The sequence below is a fragment of the Aotus nancymaae genome, unplaced genomic scaffold, assembly GCF_030222135.1.
Source record: "Aotus nancymaae isolate 86718 unplaced genomic scaffold, 86718_ANA_hifiasm-v0.15.2.pri h1tg000011l, whole genome shotgun sequence".
Classification (NCBI taxonomy): domain Eukaryota; kingdom Metazoa; phylum Chordata; class Mammalia; order Primates; family Aotidae; genus Aotus; species Aotus nancymaae.
Genome location: NW_026988422.1, coordinates 47,718,651 through 47,741,334, shown reverse-complemented (window position 1 = coordinate 47,741,334; position 22,684 = coordinate 47,718,651). Strand labels below are relative to the sequence as shown.

Sequence of the window (22,684 nt, the reverse complement as noted above, 5' to 3'; positions counted from 1 at the left end):
TGATTAAATGCATTAACAATATTATGTCAAAATAGTTCCCTTATTCAAATATGACTATGGTATTTGGTTTGCATAAATAATCATGGTGCACTTCACATTTTTGAGCTATTATTTAAGCCATCTATAATGAATTATGGGCAATTAATTCTGCAGAGGAAATTTGTTTCTACTATAGTGTCTGTTTCATTAGTTGCCTGGTTATTTGTACATACTAAAATGGAGAAAATATTTTATACTAATAATAAAGATTTGGTGAATCACACTATGAGAAAAGTATTTAAAACAGATAGTAATCAGAAACCAGAAATCAGAACAGAGCAAGAGGAAAAATAAAGGAAAATAAAACAAAAAGACAAAAGACAAAGAAATGGAGAAAAGAAGGTAAAAAGGGAAGGGGAGGAAGATAGGGGTAAAAAATTAACAAGAATTAGTAACAATCAACATGAAGCCCGACCAATGTCCAAACTGTAGAAATACGGGTGTAGGCAGGCCGGGCACAGTGGCTTAAGCCTGTAGTCCTAGCACTTTCTGAGACCAAGGTGGCTGATGACCTGAGGTCAGGAGTTTGAGACCAGCCTGGCCGCCATGCCAAAACTCCCTTTCTACTAAAAATGCAAAAATTAGCCGGGCATGGTAACACATGCCTGTAATCCCAGCTACTTGGGAGGCTGAGACAGGAGAACTGCTTGAACCCAGGAGGCGGAGGTTGCAGTGAGCCGAGATCCCACCACTGCACTGCCGCCTGGGAGACAGAGCAAGAGACTCCGTCTCAAAAAATAAAAATAAAAATGAAAATAAAAATAAAAGAAATATAGCTGTAAGCTCACATAAAAGTTCTGAGTTCACATTAGGCTGTGAGCTTACAAATATCATCTAATTCAACTCTCACACACACACACAAAAAACTGAAGTCCTAAGAGGCTACATACCAGTAGCAAAGAGCATAGCTAGCACCCAGATCTTGGTTTCTAATATCATTCTCCAATAAAAAGAGCCAGAGCTCCTTGGAGAAATGACTGATCCTAAGACTGGGGCAGGAAATATACAAGATGAACCTGCAGCATCTCGTCAGGCCAGAAAGCAAGAAAATGCTCAAAAACAAGCAAACCCCATACCGATGGGGATACAACAAAGGAGCATAGGAGCCAACTGCAAGAGCTTCCTAGTGGCCAGAACTTTGAGCTTAAAGAGGACTTTTTGAAAAATTAAGCCTTAAAGGCCAGGCGTGGCGGCTTACGACAGTAATCCCAGCACTTTGGAGGCTAAGGCGGGCGGATCACGAAGTCAAGAGACTGAGATCATCCTGGCCAACATGGTGAAAACCCTGTCTCTACTAAAAATGCAAAAAAATTAGCTGGGCATGGTGGCACATGCCTGTGGTCACAGCTACTCGGGAGGCTGAGGCGGAAGAATCACTTGAACCCAGGAGGTGGAGGCTGCAGTGAGCCGAGATTGCGCCACTGCACTCCAGCCTGGTGAAAGAGCAAGACTCCACCTCAAAAAAAAAAAAAAATTAAGCATTAAAATAAACAAAGTAGTACTGGATTACAACTAACAGTATAAAATATCAATAAGCCCATACTGATATAAACAAATGACTGAATAAATAAATAAATGGAGGAGAACAGACAAATCTCTATGCAGAAGATCTTCAAATACTTTACATAGATAATTTGCCATCAAGGAGAGTGAGTGTAACTCTCCCAAATGTGGGCTGTGCAGTGATTTCCCTCCAAAGAGTACAGTATGGAAAGAAGGGAGAGAAAAGAGTAACTTCACCATGAGAACCCTGATCAGCACTAGCTCAGCCAGGGGATCCAGGTAAGCATCAACATTGATAAATCATGTTGACAGTATGTACCCTTGGAAGGATGTGATGAGAATGACATTCTACTGCTGTGTTCTTCCTCCCAAGAACACAAAAACCCAGCATCATCATGAGAAAAAAACCTAAGGCAAATTGCAATAAACAGGCATCCTACAAAATACCTAACTAGTAATCTCCAAAACTGTCAAGGTCATTTATTTAAAAGTCTGGAAAAGTCACAATCAAGAGGAGCCACAGGAGACATGACAAGTAAATAAAACATGGTGTCCTTGCACTATCTTCTTAATTTTTCCATAAATCTAAACTTGTTCTAAAAATCAAAGTTGGGTTTTTTTGAGATGGAGTCTCAAAAAAAAAAAGGAAAGAAAACTGAGAGGTGGAGCATACCTGTAGTCCCAGCTACTCAGGAGGCTGAGGCACAAGAATCGCTTTAACCCAGGAGGCAGAGGTTGCAGTGAGCCAAGATCCGCCACTACACTCCAGCCTGGGCAACAAAGTGAGACTCTGACTCAAACAAACAAAAAGGAATGAAGTATTGACATATGCCACAACATGGATAACCTTAGAGACATTTTACTAAGTTAAAGAAACCAGTCACAAAGACCATATATTGTATAATTCCACTTATGTGAAATGTTCAGAAGAGGCAAAACTATCCTGACAGAAAGTACTGGGGCATGCAGGAGTTGGAGGCAAATGGAGAGTAATTGCTAATGGTCACAGGAGTTCCTTTGGGGATAACAAAAATGGTCTAAAACGAACTGTGATGATGACTGAACAATTTTGTGAATATAGCTGTCCTTGGTATCCACGGGGACTGGTTAGAGGACTCATCTCTAGATTGCTTTTAATATCCAATGCAACGTAAATGCTATGTAAATAGTTGTTAAACAATTGTGTAACACGTATTGTTTAGGGAAAAATGACAAGAAAAACGTCTGTACATGCTCAGGACAGATGCTTTTTTTTTTTTTTTCAAGTATTTTCAATCCAATGTTGGCTGACTTCATGGATATAGAACCCACAGACATGGAGGGCAGGCTGTATACTAGAAACCACTAATTTGTATACTTAAATGGATAAGTTATATGGTATGTGAATTATCTCTTAACAAAGCTGCTTGAAACCAAAAAAATTAAGTGACAAAACCACAGTCCCTAGTCAGTGAGTGTGCTGGAGCTAGCTGACTCACACAGGCTTAAGAGAGCTGACTGCTAAATGTTTAGAAGTTTTGTAAGCTGGTTGTGAAAAAATCATCATTAAAAATTAAATCATAATTTTTAATGATGTACATAAAATACAAATGTACAAATTATATTAAAAGCATAGGTAATAAATACTCAAAACTTATCACTTCCCAATTATTGTATTACATTTTACTATTATTTATGCTCTTGAGGCTGTCTATTGTATCTGTATGATGGAAACAATACATAATGATGTGGTACTGCACATCTTTCTCTAATTCTGTGTTCAGTGACTGTACATTGGTAACTTGAAATCAGTCATAGCAGTAGCATTTATAACACAGAAGTCTGCAAATGAGGACTGTTTTGTTAACTGCTAAAAAAGGGATGAAGAAATTGTTAATAATGCAGGTAAATCTTAAAAATGTGTTGTCTATAGGTGTTAGTTGCATTGTGAATAGCATAAAAAGCTGAAAAAATATTCTTCTAGTATTCGATTCAGCAAAGAAGTCATTCGTGTCATTGAAGAACAAATGAAGTTCTAATATACCTCTTATTCCACTTACTTATTAACATAAAGGAAATTCTAAACTAACACTCATGTCAGAACTATACTTCTTCAGCAAATACAACCCCAAGTTGGTTACAGATGGATATAGAGTTTGGCAAAAATCAATAAAAGCATTTTGGGGCTATATGGAATCTGTAAGAAAGCATATCATAAATTTTATAATTACTTATAAAATAATACACATTCCTTAATATCAGTAAAATCTATAATAGACAGTGTAAATGTATGTGTGTTTCCCATTGTTTGGGAGAGCCAGTCACTAAACATTTATATACATACCCCAGTAATAGAGCTGAGACTAAAATTTAAATGTACTTGACCTATTCATTCATCATAATTTTCACTAATCCTGTATACCTCTATTATGACCTTAATGTTTTTTTAATAGCTTTGGTTACATTATGAAGCATTACAATCCAAATTTTTTTTTTTTTTTTTTTTTTTTGAGAGAGAATAGGAAGGAGGAAAAAGGAAGAGAAAGAGAGAGAGAGAATGGGGAGGAGGGAGAAGGAAAAGAAAGAGGGAGAGAGAATGGGAGTATTGCTTTCTTGCCCAGGCTAGAATGCAATTTAGTAATGGGTATTGAAAAGCTCTTTTATACTGATAATTATACTTAATGATGTAGTCAGGAAGGAATAAGGGAAGAAGATAACAAACAAACAGCCAACCAATATTTAATTTAAACCTATGAAATGCTATGCGATTACTGAGGAGTGATTTACTTCCAATTATATAGTCACCTTTGGAATAGGTGTGAGGTGGTAATGTATGTTTTGTGTATTTGAAGTGGAGAGTTCTATAAATGTTTATTAAGTTTACTTGTTCCGGGTCTGAGTTCAAGTTCTGAATATCCTTGTTAATTTTCTATCTCGTTGATCTATAGAATCGTTAGCTCTTCTTGTTGCATTGATCCTTTTGCCATTATGTAATGTCATTCCTCGCCTCTTTTGATCTTTGTTGCTTTAAAGTCTACTTTATCAGAGGCGAGAATTGCATCTCCTGCTTTTTGTTTATTAGTTTATTTTTACTCTCTGTTTGATTGGTAAATCTTCCTCCTTCTCTCTGAGTCTTTGTGTATTGTTGCATGTAAGATGGGCCCGGATGCAGCATACCGATGGGTTTTGGCTTTTTATCCAATTAAAATATATATAGGTTTAATACCGGCATTTGATGCTAGCTGGCTGTTTTGCCCATTAGTTGATGTAAATTTTTTATTGTGTTAAAGTTCTTTGCTTTTTGATATATTTTTGGAAAGGCTGATATTGGTTGTTCCTTTATATGTATAGTGCTTCTTTCAGAAGCTCTTGTAAAGCAGGCCTGGTGGTGGTGAACTCTCTAAGTACTTGTTTGTTCGCAAAAGATTTAATTTTTCCTTCGCTCATAAAGTTTAGTTTGGCTGGATAGGAAATTCTGGGTTGAAAGTTCTTTTCTTTAAGGATGTTAAATATTGGTCCCCACTCTTTTCTGGCTTGTAGGGTTTCTGCTGAGAGATCTGCTGTAAGTCTGATAGGTTTCCCTTTATGGGTAACCTGACCTTTCTCTCTGGCTGCCCTTAGTATTTTCTCCTTCATTTCAACCCTAATAAATCTGGCAATTATGTGCCTTGGGGTTGGTCTTCTTGAAGAATATCTTTGCGGTGTTCTCTGTATTACCTGGAGTTGAATATTACCCTGCCTTGCCAGGTTGGGAAAATTTTCCTGAATGATATCCTGAAGAGTATTTTCCAACTTGGATTCATTCTCTTCATCACATTCAGGTACACCTATCAAACGTAAATTAGGTCTTTTCACATAGTCCCATATTTCCTGGAGACTTTGCTCATTCCTTTTCATCCTTTTTTCTGCATTCTTGTCTTCTCGTTTCATTTCACTGAGCTGGTCCTCGACTTCTGATAGCCTTCCTTCTGCTTGATCAATTCGACTGTTTAAACTTGTGCATGCTTCGCGAAGTTCTCGTGTTGTGTTTTTCAGCTCCATCAATTCACTTATATTCTTCTCTAAATTGTCCATTCTCGTTAACAGTTCGTCAAACCTTTTTTCAAGGTTCTTAGTTTCTTTGCATTGGGTTAGAACAAGTTCTTTTAATTCACAGAAGTTTCTTATCACCCACGTTTTGAAACCTGCTTCTGTTATTGGAACACACGTGTAATCTATTAAGCCTTGTTCCGTTACTGATGAGGAATTGCAATCCCCTGTAGAGGGAGAGGCATTCTGATTTTGAGTATTCTCTACCTTTTTACGCTGGTTTCTTCCCTTCATTATATATTTGTCCGTCTGTCGTCTTTATAATTACCGGCTTTCTAACTGGGTCTCTGACGTCCAACTTGTTGATTCCCTGCGCCGAAATCTGAGCAATCCACTGAGCCGGCCAAAACAGCGGTGTTAAGATTGATGGTGCTTTTCTGCCCGGGAATCTCCGGACTCTGCACCAAGAACTGGCGTGCTAAGACACCAGCAAAACCACCACGCCGGCCACAAGAGTCGCCCTGGCGACCCGTGGGGCTCCTCCACTGGGAATCTCCTGGTCCGTGAGCAACAAATATTCGTCTGAAAGTGTGGCGTCCTCTCGTTCTTTGCGCTTTCACTGGGAGGTACATGCCCGAGCTGCTAATCATCAGCCATCTTGGATCTCTCTCACAATCCAAATTAAAGTGCTTTTGAGAAAGAAGTAAAATTTTTAAATCTTAATTTTATAAAGCTAAATTATAACTCGATGATGATCTCTGTAAAAATAACCAGTACTTAGGATGGTGCTGTTAACAATCCAACACAATTGATTGTGCAGAATCAATGGACAAAGCTTGGCCAACCATTTAAGGGGAGGCGGGAAAGCAGCAGTTTCTATTCTCACAGAGGTTCAGCTTTAACACAGAGGGAGTGAAGAAGGAGAGACAAATAAACAAATTTAATTCAAGACTTAGAGAAACATCTCACATAAGAGATTTAGAACAGAATAATAGAATCAAGAAGAACAAAACACAGAACGTAATAGAAGAAAATCAAGACAGAGGCTCAAATTATTCCCAGTAACAGCACTGTTTGCTTTCAGCGGTGGCTTCCCCTATAATTACTGAAGTTAACAAACTGGTAGGAAATCTTTAATTGCATAAAATTCAATAAACAGTTTAAGTTAAACCCTCCAGGACTAAAATAGAATGCTTTTATGTTTGCTCATGTATAGACACTATTTTGAAATCAACTTCATGCTAAGCCTTAAAAATTGTTTTAAACGCAAAGAAGCTTCTTTACCTTCTGGTTCCAGGAGTCTGGGGATTTTTAATTCTTGTTCTGCAATTCTGAAGGCCTCTCTCAGATTGTCTTTGTTGGACCTATGCTTCACACTCTTCATGTCAATTAGGTCTGGTCGCAAGGCATGAATGACTGCCAAAAAAGCCATCCCATTTCTCCAGCTTGACTTAAAGTCTGTCACATTGACAGACTCATACCTATCATAAAAGGACAAAAACATGATAAATACTATTAAAAATAATGTAACACACACCTCCACTATATTTGATAGTAATTAAAACAAAATTTGGCAAAACAAATAAATTAGATACATCATGCCAGATAAAATTTTTAATCTTGTGACCAAATTAAAGGAAAATGCCAAGTTTCATGAAACTCAAAATATCACAGAACACTGATTCTCAACATGTTGTTTCTGAGCCAGCAGCCTTAGTGTCACCTGGACCGCAGGTTTAGAAATGCAAATTCTCAGGCTGAATCCCATACCTGCTGAATCAAACTCTGGAGGTGAGCCTGAAATCTGTGCCTTTAAAAGCCCTCCAGGAGATAATGATAATCACTCAAGATTGATTTCCTTCATTACCAAATCTGTTGGCTCAAGTCTGCCTTTAAACTTCTACATACAGGTAAGGTTCCTAACTTGAGAAAAGCATTTTCTTTTTCAGTGGGACAAATTAAATGATACATTGTCTGCAATCAATGGCCAGTAGCTTACTAGGTAGATAGACCTTGTCACTCTTCTGCATAAAATCCATCATTGAAGATGAATGGATAAATGGTTAAATGGATTTAAAAAAATGTGGTATACATGTACAATGACTATTATTCCGCTTTAAAAAGAAAGAAAATTCTGGCTGGGCACATTGGTTCATGCCTGTAATCCCAGCACATTGAGAGGCTGAGGTGAGAGGATCACCTGATACTGGAAAACTGAAGCTGCAGTGAGCTACAACCACACCACTGCATTCCAGCCTGGGTGACAGAATGAGACTGTCTCAAAAAAAAGGAGGGAAATTCTGACACATGCTACAAGATGAATGAACCTTAAAAACCATGCTAAATGAAATAAGCCAGTCACAAAAGGACACATACCATATGATACCACTCGTATGAGGTATGCAGAATAGTCAAATTCACAGAGAAGTAGAATGGTGGGTGGCGGTAATGGGGAGTTATAGTTTAACAGGGGCAGTTTCACAAAATGAAAAAAGTTCTGGTGACAGAGAATGGCAATGGTTAGACAACAATATGAATATAGTTAGTGCCACTGAACTGTACAATTTAAAATGGTCAAAATGGGGTGGGCGCGGTGGCTCACGTCTATAATTCCGGCATTTTGGTAGGCCGAGGGAGGTGGATCAAAACGTCAGCAGTTGGAGACTAGCCTGACCAAAATGGTGAAACCCTGTCTCTACTAAAAATACAAAAATTAGCTGGGCATGGTGGCATGTGCCTGTAATCCCAGCTACTCAGGAGACTGAGGCAGGAGAATTGCTTGAACCTGGGAGGGGAAGGTTGCAGTGAGCTGAGATCACACCACTGTACTCTCCTACCTGGAGACAGAGCAAGATTCCATCTCAAAAAAAAAAAAAAAAAAAAAGAAAGGTCAAAATGGCATATTTTAGATATTAAGATATGTAGATATAAATATATATTATATAATATGTAATTATAATATATGTAGATATAGATTAATTATAATATGTAGATATATGTAGGTATATACTAACTATATATGTAATACATATGTAACATATACATATATAGATATATTAATTATAATATATGTAGATACACATTAATATATTTTATATATAGATATATAGATATATAGATTAATATATTATATATAAATACATATTATATATAGATACATATATTAATATATTATATATCTACATATAATATAATTATTGTATCTATAGAGATATCAATACATATCTATATAATATATATAGATATCTATAGAGATTCATATCTATAATATATATTATACATCCATAGCTATCTATAGATATATTATGTATATGTTACATATATTATATATCTATATTATATACCTATATTACATATTATATAGCTATATTATAAATATTATATGTCTATATTATATATATCTATAGATTACAGACATCTATAGATACATTAGATATCTACTGATATATATTATAGATATCTATAGATATATACAAACATCATTAGCTAGCCATTGTATTTCATCTCTCACCCTGGCCCACAAGCCCTATCTCCCCTCTCTTACAGTGTTACAGACACACCAGCCTCGTTCCTGTTTCTCACAGCTGCCCTCCTAGTCACCGTCCCTGGATGCTCCTTCTCATAGATCTTCATAAAGCCTCCCACTTCAGGACTCAGCTCAAAGTCTCTCCACAGCAAAGCCCTGCCTTACCACCTACACTAAAGGAGACACTCTCCCTGTGCTCAACCTTCCTGATCATATCAAAAGTCCTTCCTAATCTGTTTGCCAACTGTAATTATCGTATTTCTTAATGATAATTCCTGCTTTTCCCATCAGGATGCAAGCTTTTGAGAGCAAGCGCTTTGCCTTTCTTGTTCATCACTGTAGATTCATTCCCCAAACAGTGCCTGGCATAATCAGGGCTTAAGACACCTATTTTTTAAAAAATCACTTCATCAGTATTCCATGCTTCATAAAGGATCGGTGAAAGTCTTGCAAAAGGGATAGTTGCCTGTAATATTTGGGATATACTCTAGAACAACTAGAGTGTCCTTTCATATCCCATAAAAAGCATGAAGAAATTCACTAGACTGTTTTAAGGTATTAATCAAATGATAAAAGCTACTCAGGAAATAGTCTGCTTCAGATGACCTGGGTCTTCCTGTTTACTTAGAGAAAAAAAGCTTAAAACTATGACTGTAATAAACTACATAGCAGTCACATAGCTGTCATTTTTGTGTTGTCTAACAAATACGTTTGTGGTACCTACTTCATCCAGAAACTGTTCTAAATGCTTTAAAAAAAATTAATTCTTATCATGCATACAACAACCTATGACATTACTGTTGTCCAGATTTTATGACTGAAGAGACTGCAACAAAAAGAAATAAGATGTTCAAAGTCATCAGTTAGAAAGTACAGGGCGCCAGGACTTCAAATCCAGGTACTCTCTGACTTTAGGGTGTGCAAGACTAAGCTAAACTATTTGGTGGGTAAAAAAGAAGTACCATTACTTTTACCATTGCTTTACATTTTGCCATTACCATTAGAAGTAATGGCAAAATGTAAAGCAATGACAAAAGTAATGCAATTACTTTTAAGTAATTAAAAGTAATGACAAAAACCAGAATCACTTTTGCACCAACCTAAGAATACCTAAAGGGATGGTGGCTGCAGCTGAGGTTAGCTCTGCACTGATAAGCCAAAGCCAATACCTCAAAGACGCTACTGCCAGACCTTAGAGAGGCTGGAATTGGGCTCCTGGTTGGCAGGACCAACACTCATTTAGATGTGGGGAATGAGGCCTGATTCGTCTGTTTCACAAATGAGAATATACAACCTATTACTTACAAAACAGTCTTACTGAAATATAACACAGAATATTGAAATAAAAGTTATCTAATAATACCAGTAATGATGGCCAAAACTAGGATAAACTCATGATGAATTACTTAAAAAGAGGTGCTAAATTTAGTAAGAGGCTGGAGTTTGAGACCAGCCTGGGCAACATGGCAAAACCCCACAAAAATAAGCTTAGCATAAGCTCTATAGTTGAAAACTAAGAAAGTGGGGAGACATGAAGAAAAGACACACTATGGTAAAATATATATGGCTTTGAAAGGACTTGAAGCTTATTTATGCATAAATGAAATAATAAATCTGAGTATGACATAACGCTCTTCACAAATACTGTTCGGGATTATTAAAATTTATAAAACTGGAGTACAATTATCTCTAGGCGATTCAAGAAACAATTCATTTAATGTACTTTAAGCCTCCATATAAGGTTATGTATGTTCAGAGGATGAATGGCAACTAAAGAAAAGTAAGGCTGGGCCGGGCGTGGTGGCTCACGCTTGCAATCTCAACACGTTGGAAGGCCAAGGTGGGCGGATCACCTGAGATCAGGAGTTCGAGACCAGCCTGGGCCAACATGGTAAAATCCCGTCTCTACTAAAAATACAAAATTAGCTGGGCATTGTGGTGCACACTTGTAATGCCAGCTACTCAGGAGGCTGAGGCAGGAGAACTGCTTGAACTTGGGAGGTGGAGGTTGCAGTGGGCTGAGATAGTGCCACTGTACTCCAGCCTGAACGATAAGAGCGAAACTCCCCCTCAAAAAGAATAAAAGTAAGGTTGAAGGCAGAAATTCAGCTCTATCTTGGCCTTTCAGCAGGAAGGACTTACTCTGAAGTCCTGCATTTGAAAGGGCTTAGCAACATATTTATGACCCTATTTACTTAACAATGCTTTGATGTGACAAGAAATGCCTTTTGAATTCTACAGCTCTTCCTAAACTCCATCTCAGACATTGGTTACAATGAAAAAGTAAACTGTCTCCCAAGAGCAGAAAACATTTTTCTTTGTTAAAATATATATATGAGCAGTAACTTTCCTTCATTATCCCCAATTTTTAAAGATGCATACTCCAGCCTGTTGTGGTAGCTCACACCTGTAATCACCGCACTTTGGAAGGCAGAGGCAGGTGAATTGCTTGAGCTCAGGAGTCTGAGACCAGCCTGGGCAACATGGCAAAACCCCATCTCTACAAAAAATGCAAAAATTAGCCAGACGTGATGGTGTACAACTGCAGTCTCAGCTACTCAGGAGGCTAAGGTGGAAGGATCAATTGAGCCTGGGAGGTCAAGGCTGTGGTGAGCCATAATCGCACCACTGAACACGAGCCTGGGCGACAAAGTGAGACCCTGTCTCAAAACACATACTGTCTGGTCTCTGTGCTTCCTAACTGAGCTATGTTTCTAAACTCTGAGGTCTCTTAATATATAAGTTTATGTACTGGCTACTTATCACTCTTTTTTTTTTTTTTTTTTGAGACGATGTCTCGCTCTGTCACGCAGGCACAATCTCGGCTCACTGCAACCTCTGCCTCCCAGGTTCAAGCGATTCTCCAGCCTCAGCCTCCCAAGTAGCTGGGACTACAGGCGTGCACCACCACACCCAGCTAATTTTTGTATTTTTAGTAGAGATGGGGTTTTACCATGTTGGCCAGGATGGTCTTGATCACTTGACTTTGTGATCCGCCTGCCTTGGCCTCTCAAAGTGCTGGGATTGTATATGTGAGCCAGCGAGCCCAGCCTTATCACTCATTTGTTAATTCGTTCATTCAACACACGTTTCGGGAGCACATGCCATGAAATCACATTAGGCTAGATCCTGGGAATACAATTAAGATACCATGCTGTCTTTTAAAAAGCTCTTATTGTGTAAAATTTTTTAAATCTAAATCTACTTTGCAGATGCACAGGGGAACTGTGCATAAAGAAAACAATATTTAAGTACCACTTTTTTTTTTTTTGAGACAGAGTCTCACTCTGTTACCTAGGCTGGAGTGCAGTGGTATGATCTTGGTTCACTGCAACTTCCACCTCCCAGGTTCAAGCAATTCTCCCACTTCAGCCTCCCAAGTAGCTGGGATTACAGGCATGTGCCAACACACCAGGCTAATTTTTTGTGTATTTTTAGTAGAGACGAGGTTTCACCATGTTGGCCAGGCTGGTCTCAAACTCCTGACGTCAAGAGATCTGCCTGCCTCAGCCTCCCAAAGCTCTGGAATTATAGGAGTGAGCCACCATGCCTGGCATTTAAGTACCACTTTATTTCCATGTAATAATAGGCCACCTAAACACAGCAGGTAGGGATGAGTTAGTTTACCCAGGTGATACCACACTCCAGCCTTTGAAACCAAAAGTGGCTGAGCTCCCTGGCTTCCACGTGTGGAAGATGCACTGAGAGGAAGCGGGAGAGTAAGAATTTTCATTGCAAGCGAAGGAGGTTTGGGTGGTAAGGTGGTGTTTGGGTGGTGAGGTGCTATTGGTTGATACAGCTGCCCTGTGTGTCTGTTATGGTCATAGCAAACTACTTACGTGGCACATTGTTGCTGAGCCCACAAAAGAAGGGCCTTTTTTGCAGACATCTGCCATCTTGCTTGCACTTTGGAGCATTTCTTAGCTGGAGGACTTGAGGTAGGAGATGAATCAACCACACTCACATCATCCAGGGAAGGCTGATTGTAATTGCAAGAAAGAGTCTGGGCAAGCTTCTCAATCTAAGGAAGGCAAAATAAGACTTAATGTTTATAAAAGCATAAGTTACCAGTAATTGGGCCAAAATTTCCGTCAAAATAAGACCTGAAAAGCCTCCTATGACAGTCACAGTTTACTCCTGGTGAAATGAGTGCTGGGCAAATCCTTGAATAGTAGTATCTGCCATATGGACTGCACTTTTGCTTCCTAAGGAATGACTTGATTCATTCCTTACCCTCACCCAGGCAGGCTGTCCCACATTGAGAGCTAGTATACATTCATCCCCCTAAAGTGCTTATGGAGCACTTCACTGCAGCTTAACACCTGTCAAACCGAATTGAACTGAACCAAATTGAGCTCCTAGAGACTGGATTAAGTGAAATGCATCCATTAAGAACAAATGTACACATAGAAAAAAAGCTACTCAAACATATGGATAGACAAGTCAAGAGGAATAAAATAAAATTGCCATTAAATCTACAAAAAACAGTTGCATTAGTAATTTAAGAAATTTAAATGTATACAGCAAAAGGATAGCTTTTACTATATTATACAGGCAAAAGAAATGTAAAGGTAATATCCAGTGATAGTAAGTATGAGAAACTAGACATTCTTATATTGCTAGTAAATGTACAAATTGGCCCAATTTTTTTGGAGGGCAATATGATATCTATCCAAAATTTTAAAAGATAAATCCATAAACATAAAAGTATTTAATACATTTCTCTCAACAACTGACAGACCAACCAGACAATCAATAATAATAGATGTCAACAACACAATTAACAAACTTCATCTGATTAACATTGATCTAGAAAGCACTACACCCACATTCCTTTCACGAGCGTACAGAACCTTTACTGAAACTGACCATGCTGCACCATAAAGCAAGCTGCAGCAATTCTGAAGGACTGAAATCACTCAGAGTATGCTCTCTGACCACACTGAAATTCTAGTCAGCAGCAAATATATAAAAGACAAAATCTCCAAATATTCAGAAATTAAGCGCCCTATATATACATATTATTTTTAGACGAAGTCTCACTTTGTCACCCAGGCTAGAGTGCAGTCGTGCAATCTTGGCTCACTGCAACATCCGCCTCCCGGGTTCAAGCAATTCTGCTGCCTCAGCCTCCTGAGTAGCTGGGATTATAGGCGCATGCCACCACGCCTGGCTAATTTTTGTATTTTTAGTGGAGACAAGGTTTCACCATGTTGGTCAGGTTGGTCTTGAACTCCTGACCTTGTGATCTGCCCACCTCAGCCTCCCAAAGTGCTGGGATTACATGTGTGAGCCACTGCACTAGGCCTAAGCAATAGTAAAGAAAATTAGAAAATATTTTGAACAGATTAAAATACTATATTTATAGAATGAAAAATGTAGTATTTTTTAAATATGTTTTTTCCAAAATGTTTCATATATTCCATGTCATCCCAATAAAAATCCCAGCAGAAAATGTGTATGTGTGTGCATGCACATGTGTGACAAGTTATTCATAAAATTTATATAAAAATGCAAAAAGTAAAGAATAATGAAGATTTTCTTAAAGAACAAGTTGGACAACTTACACTATCCGATATCAAGACTTACTATATAGTTACCAAAATTAACCAGGTATAGTACTGGTGCAAAGAGACGTCATGAACCGAAATAGGTCATTTGAAATTGGAGCCTCACAGACTGGGTGCAGTGGCTCACACCTGTAATCCCAGCACTTTGGGAGGCCGAGGTGAGCAGATCATGAGGTCATGAGTTTGATACCAGCCTGGCCAACATGGTGAAACCCTGTCTCTACTAAAAATACAAAATTTAGCTGGGCACGGTGGTGGGCACCTGTACTCTCAGCTACTCAGGAGGCTGAGGCAGGAGAATCGCTTGAACCCAGGAGGTGGAGGCTGCAGTGAGCCAAGACCTCACCACTGCACTCCAGCCTGGGTGACAGAGTGAGACTCCATCTCAAAAAGAAAAAGAAAAAAAGAAAAAAAAAGGAGCCTCACATATAGGGCAACTTCATGTATGAAGATGACACTACACAGCACAGTAGGAAAATGGCGAGTTTTCCAATAAACGGTGTTGGGTAAACAGGATAGCCATATGGAAGAAAGTAAATTTTGATTGTTTCAATATAACATAGACAATCAATTCATTCTTCAAAGACTGTAGATCTAAATATAAAATTTAAAACAAGTTTTCAGAACTGGGCTGTCCAGTATGACAGCCACTAGGCACATGTGAGATTAAATTCAAATTAATTGAATAATTCAGTTCCCCTGCCATGCTAGCCACATCTCAAGTGTTCAACAGCCACAAGTGGCTAGTGGTCACTGTTTCGTACAATATAGCTATGGAACAGTTCCATCATTGCAGAAAATCCTATTGGACAAAACTGTTCTAGAAAATACTTCACAGTAAAACAGGTCCTTAAAGAATATAAAAGGCCAGGCACGGTGGCTCACACCTGTAATCCCAGCACTTTGGGAGGCTAAGCAGGTGGATCACCTGAGGTCAGGAATTCAAGACCAGCCCAGACAACATGGCGAAACCCCATCTCTACTAAAAATACAAAAATTAGCCAGGCATGGTGGTGCACACCTGTAATCCCCAATACTCAGGAGACTGAGGCAGGAGAATCACTTGAACCTGGGAAGTGGAGGTTGTAGTGAGCCAAGATCACGCCACTATGCCACTGCACTCCAGCCTGAGTAACAGAGCATAACTGTCTCAAAAAAAAAAAAAAAAAAAAAATCTAAAAGTATAAGCCACAAAAGCAGTTGATACATTAAAACTATTAAAATTATGAATGCTTCCTCATTAAGACTGAAAAAGCAAGCCCCAGAGTCAGAATTCTTTGCAATTTATATATATTCTACAAAGAACTTTTTTTCAGTATATATATTATATACACATATATATATTACATATGTTTACTGGACAAAAGCATACATATATATGTATACATACATATACATATATACTGGATAAAAGTTCTTTGAATATATATCAATATATATTATATATGTAATATATACACTGAAGATCATATATATTACATGTATAAATATATGATCTCCAGTATATATGTGTGTGTATTTATATATACCTACATATGTTTTTTGGGGACAGGGTCTTGCTCTATTGCCCAGGCTAGTGTGCAATGGCACAATTATGGCTCACTACAGCCTTAATCTCCTGGACTCAAGTGCTTCTCCCACTTCAGCCTCCAGAAAAGCTGAAACCACAGACAGGTACCACCATGCCCAGCTAATTATTTTTATTTTTATTTTTGAGGAGATGTGGTCTCCTCATGTTGGCAGGCTGGTCTTAAACTCCTGAGCTCAAACAGTCCTCCTGCCTCAGCCTTTCAAAGTGCTGGGATTATAGGCCTGAGCCACTGTACCCAGCCTAGAATATATTTTTAAATGCCTACAAATCATTACACATAACATCAAGGCTTAGATAAAAAATTTTAAATGCCAACTATTAGCAGCAGAGATTGTAGCAAGAAACTCTGGTGAGTGTAAACTGGAACAACCACTTTGATAAACTGTTTGGCAGTACATACTAAAGCTAAAGATCATATGCTCTAAGACCATCAATTGCATTCCTAGGTAGATATAGGTTGGAAATGAGGATTTATACAAGAATGTCCTTAGCAGCTTTACTCATAAAGCTAAAAACTGGCAACAGGTTGCTTGCAGTGGCTCACATCTGTAATTCCAGCACTTTCAGAGGCAGAGGTAGGCAGATCACTTGAGGTCAGGAGTTCGAGACCAGCCTGGCCAACAATGTGAAACCCCATCTCTAGTGAAAATACAGAATTAGCTGGGTGTGGTGGCACACACCAATAATTCAGCTACTTGGCAGGCTGAGGCTGGAGAATCACTTGAACCCGGGAGGGAGGCAGAGGTTGTAGTGAGCCAAGATCGTGCCACTGCACTCCAGCCTGGGTGACAGAGTGAGACTACATCTCAAAATAAAAAACAAAAACAAACTAACAAAAAAAACTGGCAGCAAAAGAAATATACATCAACAATACAATGGTAAATATGGTATATACATACAATTGTATATTCACGCACAGCAATGAAAAAGAAAGACTTACTGATACTTGCTACAATCAGGTAAATCTCACAGACATGATGTAAAGTGAAGTAAGTCAAACACAAAAGAGTACTTAGTGTACATAAAAGAAGACATTTATAATTCTACTTGTATGGAGTTAAAGACACTACACTTGTCCATGGAGCTCAAAGTGGTGCTTATCTTTAGGAAAGGAGGGCAGTGATTGGGAGAAGGACCTGGGGCACTTTGGGATGCTGGCAAAGTTCTATATTTCTGTCTGGCAGGGTGATTATATGGGTGTGTTTCATTTGTAAATATTCATCAAGCTCTGTACCTAAGACCTGTTCATTTTTTTTTTTTTTTTTTTTTTCAGTTTTCTATTGCTTTAACAAATCAGCACAAATCTAGCAGCTTGAAACAACACAAATCTACTATCTTACAATTCTGGCCTCTCACTGGGCTAAAATCAACATACGGACTGGGTTGCTATCCTTTCTGGAGGCTCCATGGGAGAGTCTGTTTTCTTGCCTTTTCCAGCTTCTAGAAGCCACTTGTGTTCTTTTGTTTTTTGTTTTTTTTTTTTAATCATGCCCAGACTGGACTATTTCATGAAAGGGAAATAAACTTCTATTGTGTTTGGCCACTGTATTAGGCTGTTCTTGCATTGCCATAAAGAAATACTCAAGACTGGGTAATTTTTTTTTTTTTTTGAAAAAAAAAAAAAAGGAAGAAAGAAAGAAAAAAAAAAGAATGAAGATGAGGAAGAGAAAGAAGGAGACAGAACGGGAGTATTGCTTTATTGCCCAGGCTAGAATGTGGTCTAAAAATGGGAATTGAAAACCTCTTTTATGCCAATAATTGTGCTTAACAATGGAGACAGGAAGGAATAAGGGAAGAAAATAACAAACAAGCAGCCAACCAAAATTTCATTTAAACCTATGAAATGCTATGCAATTATTGAGGAGTGATTTACTTCCAATTATGTAGTCACTTTTGGAATAGGTATGATATGGTGCTGATAAGAATGTATGTTTTGTATATTTGAAGTGGAGAGTTCTATAAATGTTTATTAAGTTTACTTGTTCCGGGTCTGAGTTCAAATCCTGGATATCCTTGTTAATTTTCTATCTCGTTGATACAATGTGATGTTACAGTCTCCCACTATTATTGTGTGGGAGGCTAAGTCTCTTTATCTTTGCCTCTTTTGATCTTTGTTGCTTTAAAGTCTATTTTACCAGAGGTGAGAATTGCAACTCCTGCTTTTTATTTATTTATTTATGTTTGCTCTCCGTTTGGTTGGTAGATCTTCCTCTGTTCCTTTGTTTTGAGTCTTTGTGTATCGTTGCATGTGAGATGGGTCTGGATACAGCATACTGATGGGTTTTGGCTTTTTATCCAGTTAATAATATATATGAGTTTAATACTGCCATTTGATGCTAGCTGGATATATTTTTGGAAAGGCTGATACTGCTTGCTCCTTTATATGTATAGTGCTTCTTTCAGAAGCTTCTGTAAAGCAGGCCTGGTGATGGTGAAATCTCTAAGTACTTGCTTGTTTGCAAAAGATTTTATTTTTCCTTCACTTTTGAAGCTCAGTTTGGCTGAATATGAAATTCTGGGTTGAAAGTTCTTTTCTTTAAGGATGTTGAATATTGGCCCCCACTCTTTTCTGGCTTATAGGGTTTCTGCTGAGAGATCTGCTGTAAGTCTGATAGGCTTCCCTTTATGGGTAACCTGACCTTTCTCTCTGGCTGCTCTTAGTATTTTCTCCTTCATTTCAACCCTAACGAATCTGACGATTATGTGCCTTGGGGTTGGTCTTCTTGAGGAATATCTTTGTGGTGTTCTCTGTATTACCTGGAGTTGAATATTGTCCTGTCTTACTAAGTTGGGAAAGTTTTCCTGAATAATCTGAAGAGTATTTTCCAACTTGGATTCATTCTCTTCGTCACATTCAGGTACACCTATCAAACGTAGATTAGGTCTTTTCACATAGTCCCATATTTCTTGCAGACTTTGCTCATTCTTTTTTATCCTTTTTTCTCTAATCTTGACTTCTCGTTTTATTTCGTTAAGTTGGTCTTCAAACTCTGATATCCTTTCTTCTGCTTGATTAATTCGACTGTTAAAACTTGTGCATACTTCGTGAAGTTCTCGTGTTGTGTTTTTCAGCTCCATTAATTCACCTATATTCCTCTCCAAATTGTCTATTCTTGTTAGCATTTCGTCAAACCTTTTTTCAAAGTTCTTAGTTTCGTTACATTGGGTTAGAACAAGTTCTTTTAATTCACAGAAGTTTCTTATCATCCACCTTCTGAAGCCTACTTCTGTTAATGGAACGCACTCGTTCTCCATCAGGGCTTGTTCCGTTGCTGATGAGGAACTGTGATCCCCTGTAGAGGGAGAGGTATTCTGATTTTGGGTATTCTCAGCCTTTTTACGTTGGTTTCTTCCCATCATTGTAAATTTATCCACCTGTCGTCTTTGTGATTTCCGACTTTCAAATTAGGTTTCTGAGTGGACGTCCAACTTGTTGATTCCCAGCACCAAAATCTGAGCAATCCACTGCGCTGGCCAAAACAGCAGTGTTAAGATTGATGGTGCTTTTCTGCCCAGAAATCGGCCAAAAGGGGACCCAGTCCCGCTCACTCTGCACCAAGAACTGCCGCGCTGAGGCGCCAGCAAAACTGCCGCGCCGGCCACAAAAGTCACACTGGCGACCCATAGGGCTCCTCCGCTGAGAATCTCCTGGTCCGTGAGCAACAAAAATTCGTCTGAAAGTGTGGCATCCTCTCGTTCTGCACTTTCATGGGGAGCTACAATCCAGAGCTGCTAGTGGTCAGCCATCTTGGATCTCTCTCCGACCTGTTCATTTTTATCTGTGTATGTTACATATACATCAACAAAAGTTTACTTAAATTTTTTTAATTTAAAAAAGAAAAAGGCCAGGTGTAGTGGCTCATGCCTGTAATTCCAGCATTTTGGGAGACCGAGGCAAGTGGATCATTTGAGGTCACGAGTTTGAGACCAGCTTGGCCAACATGGTGAAACCCCGTCTCTACTAAAAATACAAAATTTATCTAGGCGTGGGGGTGGGCACTTGTAATCCCAGCTACTTGGGGGGCTGAGGCATGAGAATCAGCTTGAACCTGGGAGGCAGAGATTGCAGCGAGCCGAGATCATGCCACTACACTCCAGCCTGGACAACAGAGCAAGACTCAGTCTCAAAAAGAAAGCCTTAAGTTTGCAAACTCTATGACACAATGTCACTTCTAAGAATTTGGCCCATAGAAATAATTAAGATCGTATTGCAAAGGTTTTACCTTAAGGGCATTCTTATCTGAAATTACCTATAATTACAAATGATCATGTGCCTTCTGACTATCATTAGTGAAATATAGTACTTTACAGCAAACATCATGCCTCCATTTATTAAAAATATATACATATGAATATACATTAATTCTTGCTGTATATATCATAAAGACTAAACACTAAATTATTTATAGCAGTTATAGTGAATGGTGGATTTAGATAATTTTTATCTATATTAAAATTTTCAATTATATTTCAAATACTAGAAAGCTGTAATAAATAGGAAAAAGTAATAAATGCCTATGAACTATCAAATTTTAACATTTTACCATATTTGGTTTAGATTTTCTTAAAGAAAACACAGAAACAATTTAAGCCTCTGTCTTTCCCTCTCCAATCTCATTTTCTCCTTTCTCAGGAAAGAAAACACAATCTTAAATTTAGTTTTCATCATTTTCATGTATATTATTCCATTGTAATTACAAATGCATGTATCCAGAAATAATATGTCATCTGTCTCTGTATGTTTTAAATGTTATATGTTAGTAACGGTATTTTCTAGTTTCTCTAAAATAAGTATTGTTTCCAAGTTATTTTCAAAATAATTATGGACATACAGCAAATGCAACCTTTTAGGTAGTGCAGAAAACCTGCACTATGTCAGAATTCCAGGCCTGAAAAAACATATTTATCAATCATATGTTTTATAAAGTCAGAACTATAACCATCACTAAATCTTGATGTCCTCATACAAGAGCTAGCATACAGTAAGTGCTCAAAAATATCTGTGAAATGAAATGAATCTACAAGTCAGTCTTGGGATAGAACTGGATATTGTAGGATTATTCATAGTCAGATTGGACAGGGGTCCCCCAAAATAAGGAGGCTTTACAAAGTTTAGTGGTTAGATTTCAAGCATTTACTCCAGAAACTTCCTACTCTCTCTTCTGCCATGAGAAGCAAACATTTATCACGGCAGGTTCTGTTCAAACTGGCACTGATATTATGGATAATGCAGGATACCATGATAATTCATCATTCAACTTTCAATTGAAAAACAGCAACAGGGCAGGCACGGTGGCTAATGCCTATAATCCCAGAACTTTGGGAGGCCGAGGCAAGATCACCTGAGGTCAGGAGTTTGAGACCAGCCTGGCCAACATGGCAAAACCCCGTCTCTACTAAAAATACAAAAATTAGCCAGGCACGGTGGCGCGTGTCTATAGTCCCAGCTACTTAAGAGGCTGAGATAGGAGAATCACTCGAACTCAGGAAGTGGAGGTTGCAGTAAGCTGAGATTGCACCACTGCACTCCACCCTGGATGATAGAGTGAGACTCCATCTCAAAAAATAATAATAAAAATAAAAACAAAAAAAAAAAATGTTAAAAACCAGCAACAAAAATGGCAAAAGGTCTGCTACCCGTTCAAGATTTCCAGAGGTCCTATTTATAGAAGCAGCTCAGGACTGAATCTAGTCAAGTCACACTTATTGTATTACATTTATTTCATACTGTGGTAGGGCAGAAATGATTTCTATACCATCAATCTACTTACATGAAAGTGCAGGATAATTGTCCAAATTAGGCCAAGGATAATGGATGGGTTTCCATCAATGATATCAGTAACATGAATATTTATTAGCTTGATCTGGAAAACAAGAAATGCAGGTTAAAAGGAGGAAATATTCCAGAGCATTAATCTTTCCTGTGAATTTTCTTTTTTTTTTTTTCTTTTCTTTAAAGACGGGGTTTCACCATGTTGGTCAGGCTGGTCTTGAACTCCTGACCTCAGGTGATCCACCCGCCTCAGCCTCCCAGAGTGCTGGGATTACAGGCATGAGCCACCGCGCCCGGCCATCTCCTGTGAATTTTCAAGTGAAATTTATACTTACTGATCGGTTTCTTAGGAATGTCAAGGCATGTTCTATATTGATTCTACACTGGAATGTATTAGATCCTTTATCCCGAGGCTGCAAAATTCAAGCAAATATATTACTCAGAAAAAATGAAATACATTTTTTGTAAATCAACAGAAAGTTTCTCAGTGTCATTTAAAAATCTTACCAACTGTTGCCCAGAAAGTACTTCTAGCAGATCCAGGAGAACATGCCCCTTTTTAATGTCTGTGAATAGGTCAGATATAACAGAGGGAGAAATGTGCTGCAGAAGGTAAAAAGAAAAATAATCAGTTAAACTTTGGTTCAAAAACAATACCTTTAAGAATATCATAA

The 22,684-nt window shown here is 38.2% G+C and overlaps 1 protein-coding gene across 1 annotated transcript in view; it reads right to left on the bottom strand.

Moving 5' to 3' along the window:
* Nucleotides 1-22,684, bottom strand: part of SYNE2 (spectrin repeat containing nuclear envelope protein 2) — a 330,936-nt gene that overhangs the window by 270,621 nt on the left and 37,631 nt on the right. Inside the window, exons 4-8 of the mRNA XM_064374927.1 lie at nt 22,518-22,613; nt 22,346-22,423; nt 22,009-22,101; nt 12,916-13,097; nt 6,835-7,031 (exon numbers count right to left, since the gene is read on the bottom strand). Of these exons, the coding sequence (XP_064230997.1) occupies nt 6,835-7,031; nt 12,916-13,097; nt 22,009-22,101; nt 22,346-22,423; nt 22,518-22,613 (646 nt within the window). The remainder of the gene's footprint in view (nt 1-6,834; nt 7,032-12,915; nt 13,098-22,008; nt 22,102-22,345; nt 22,424-22,517; nt 22,614-22,684) is intronic.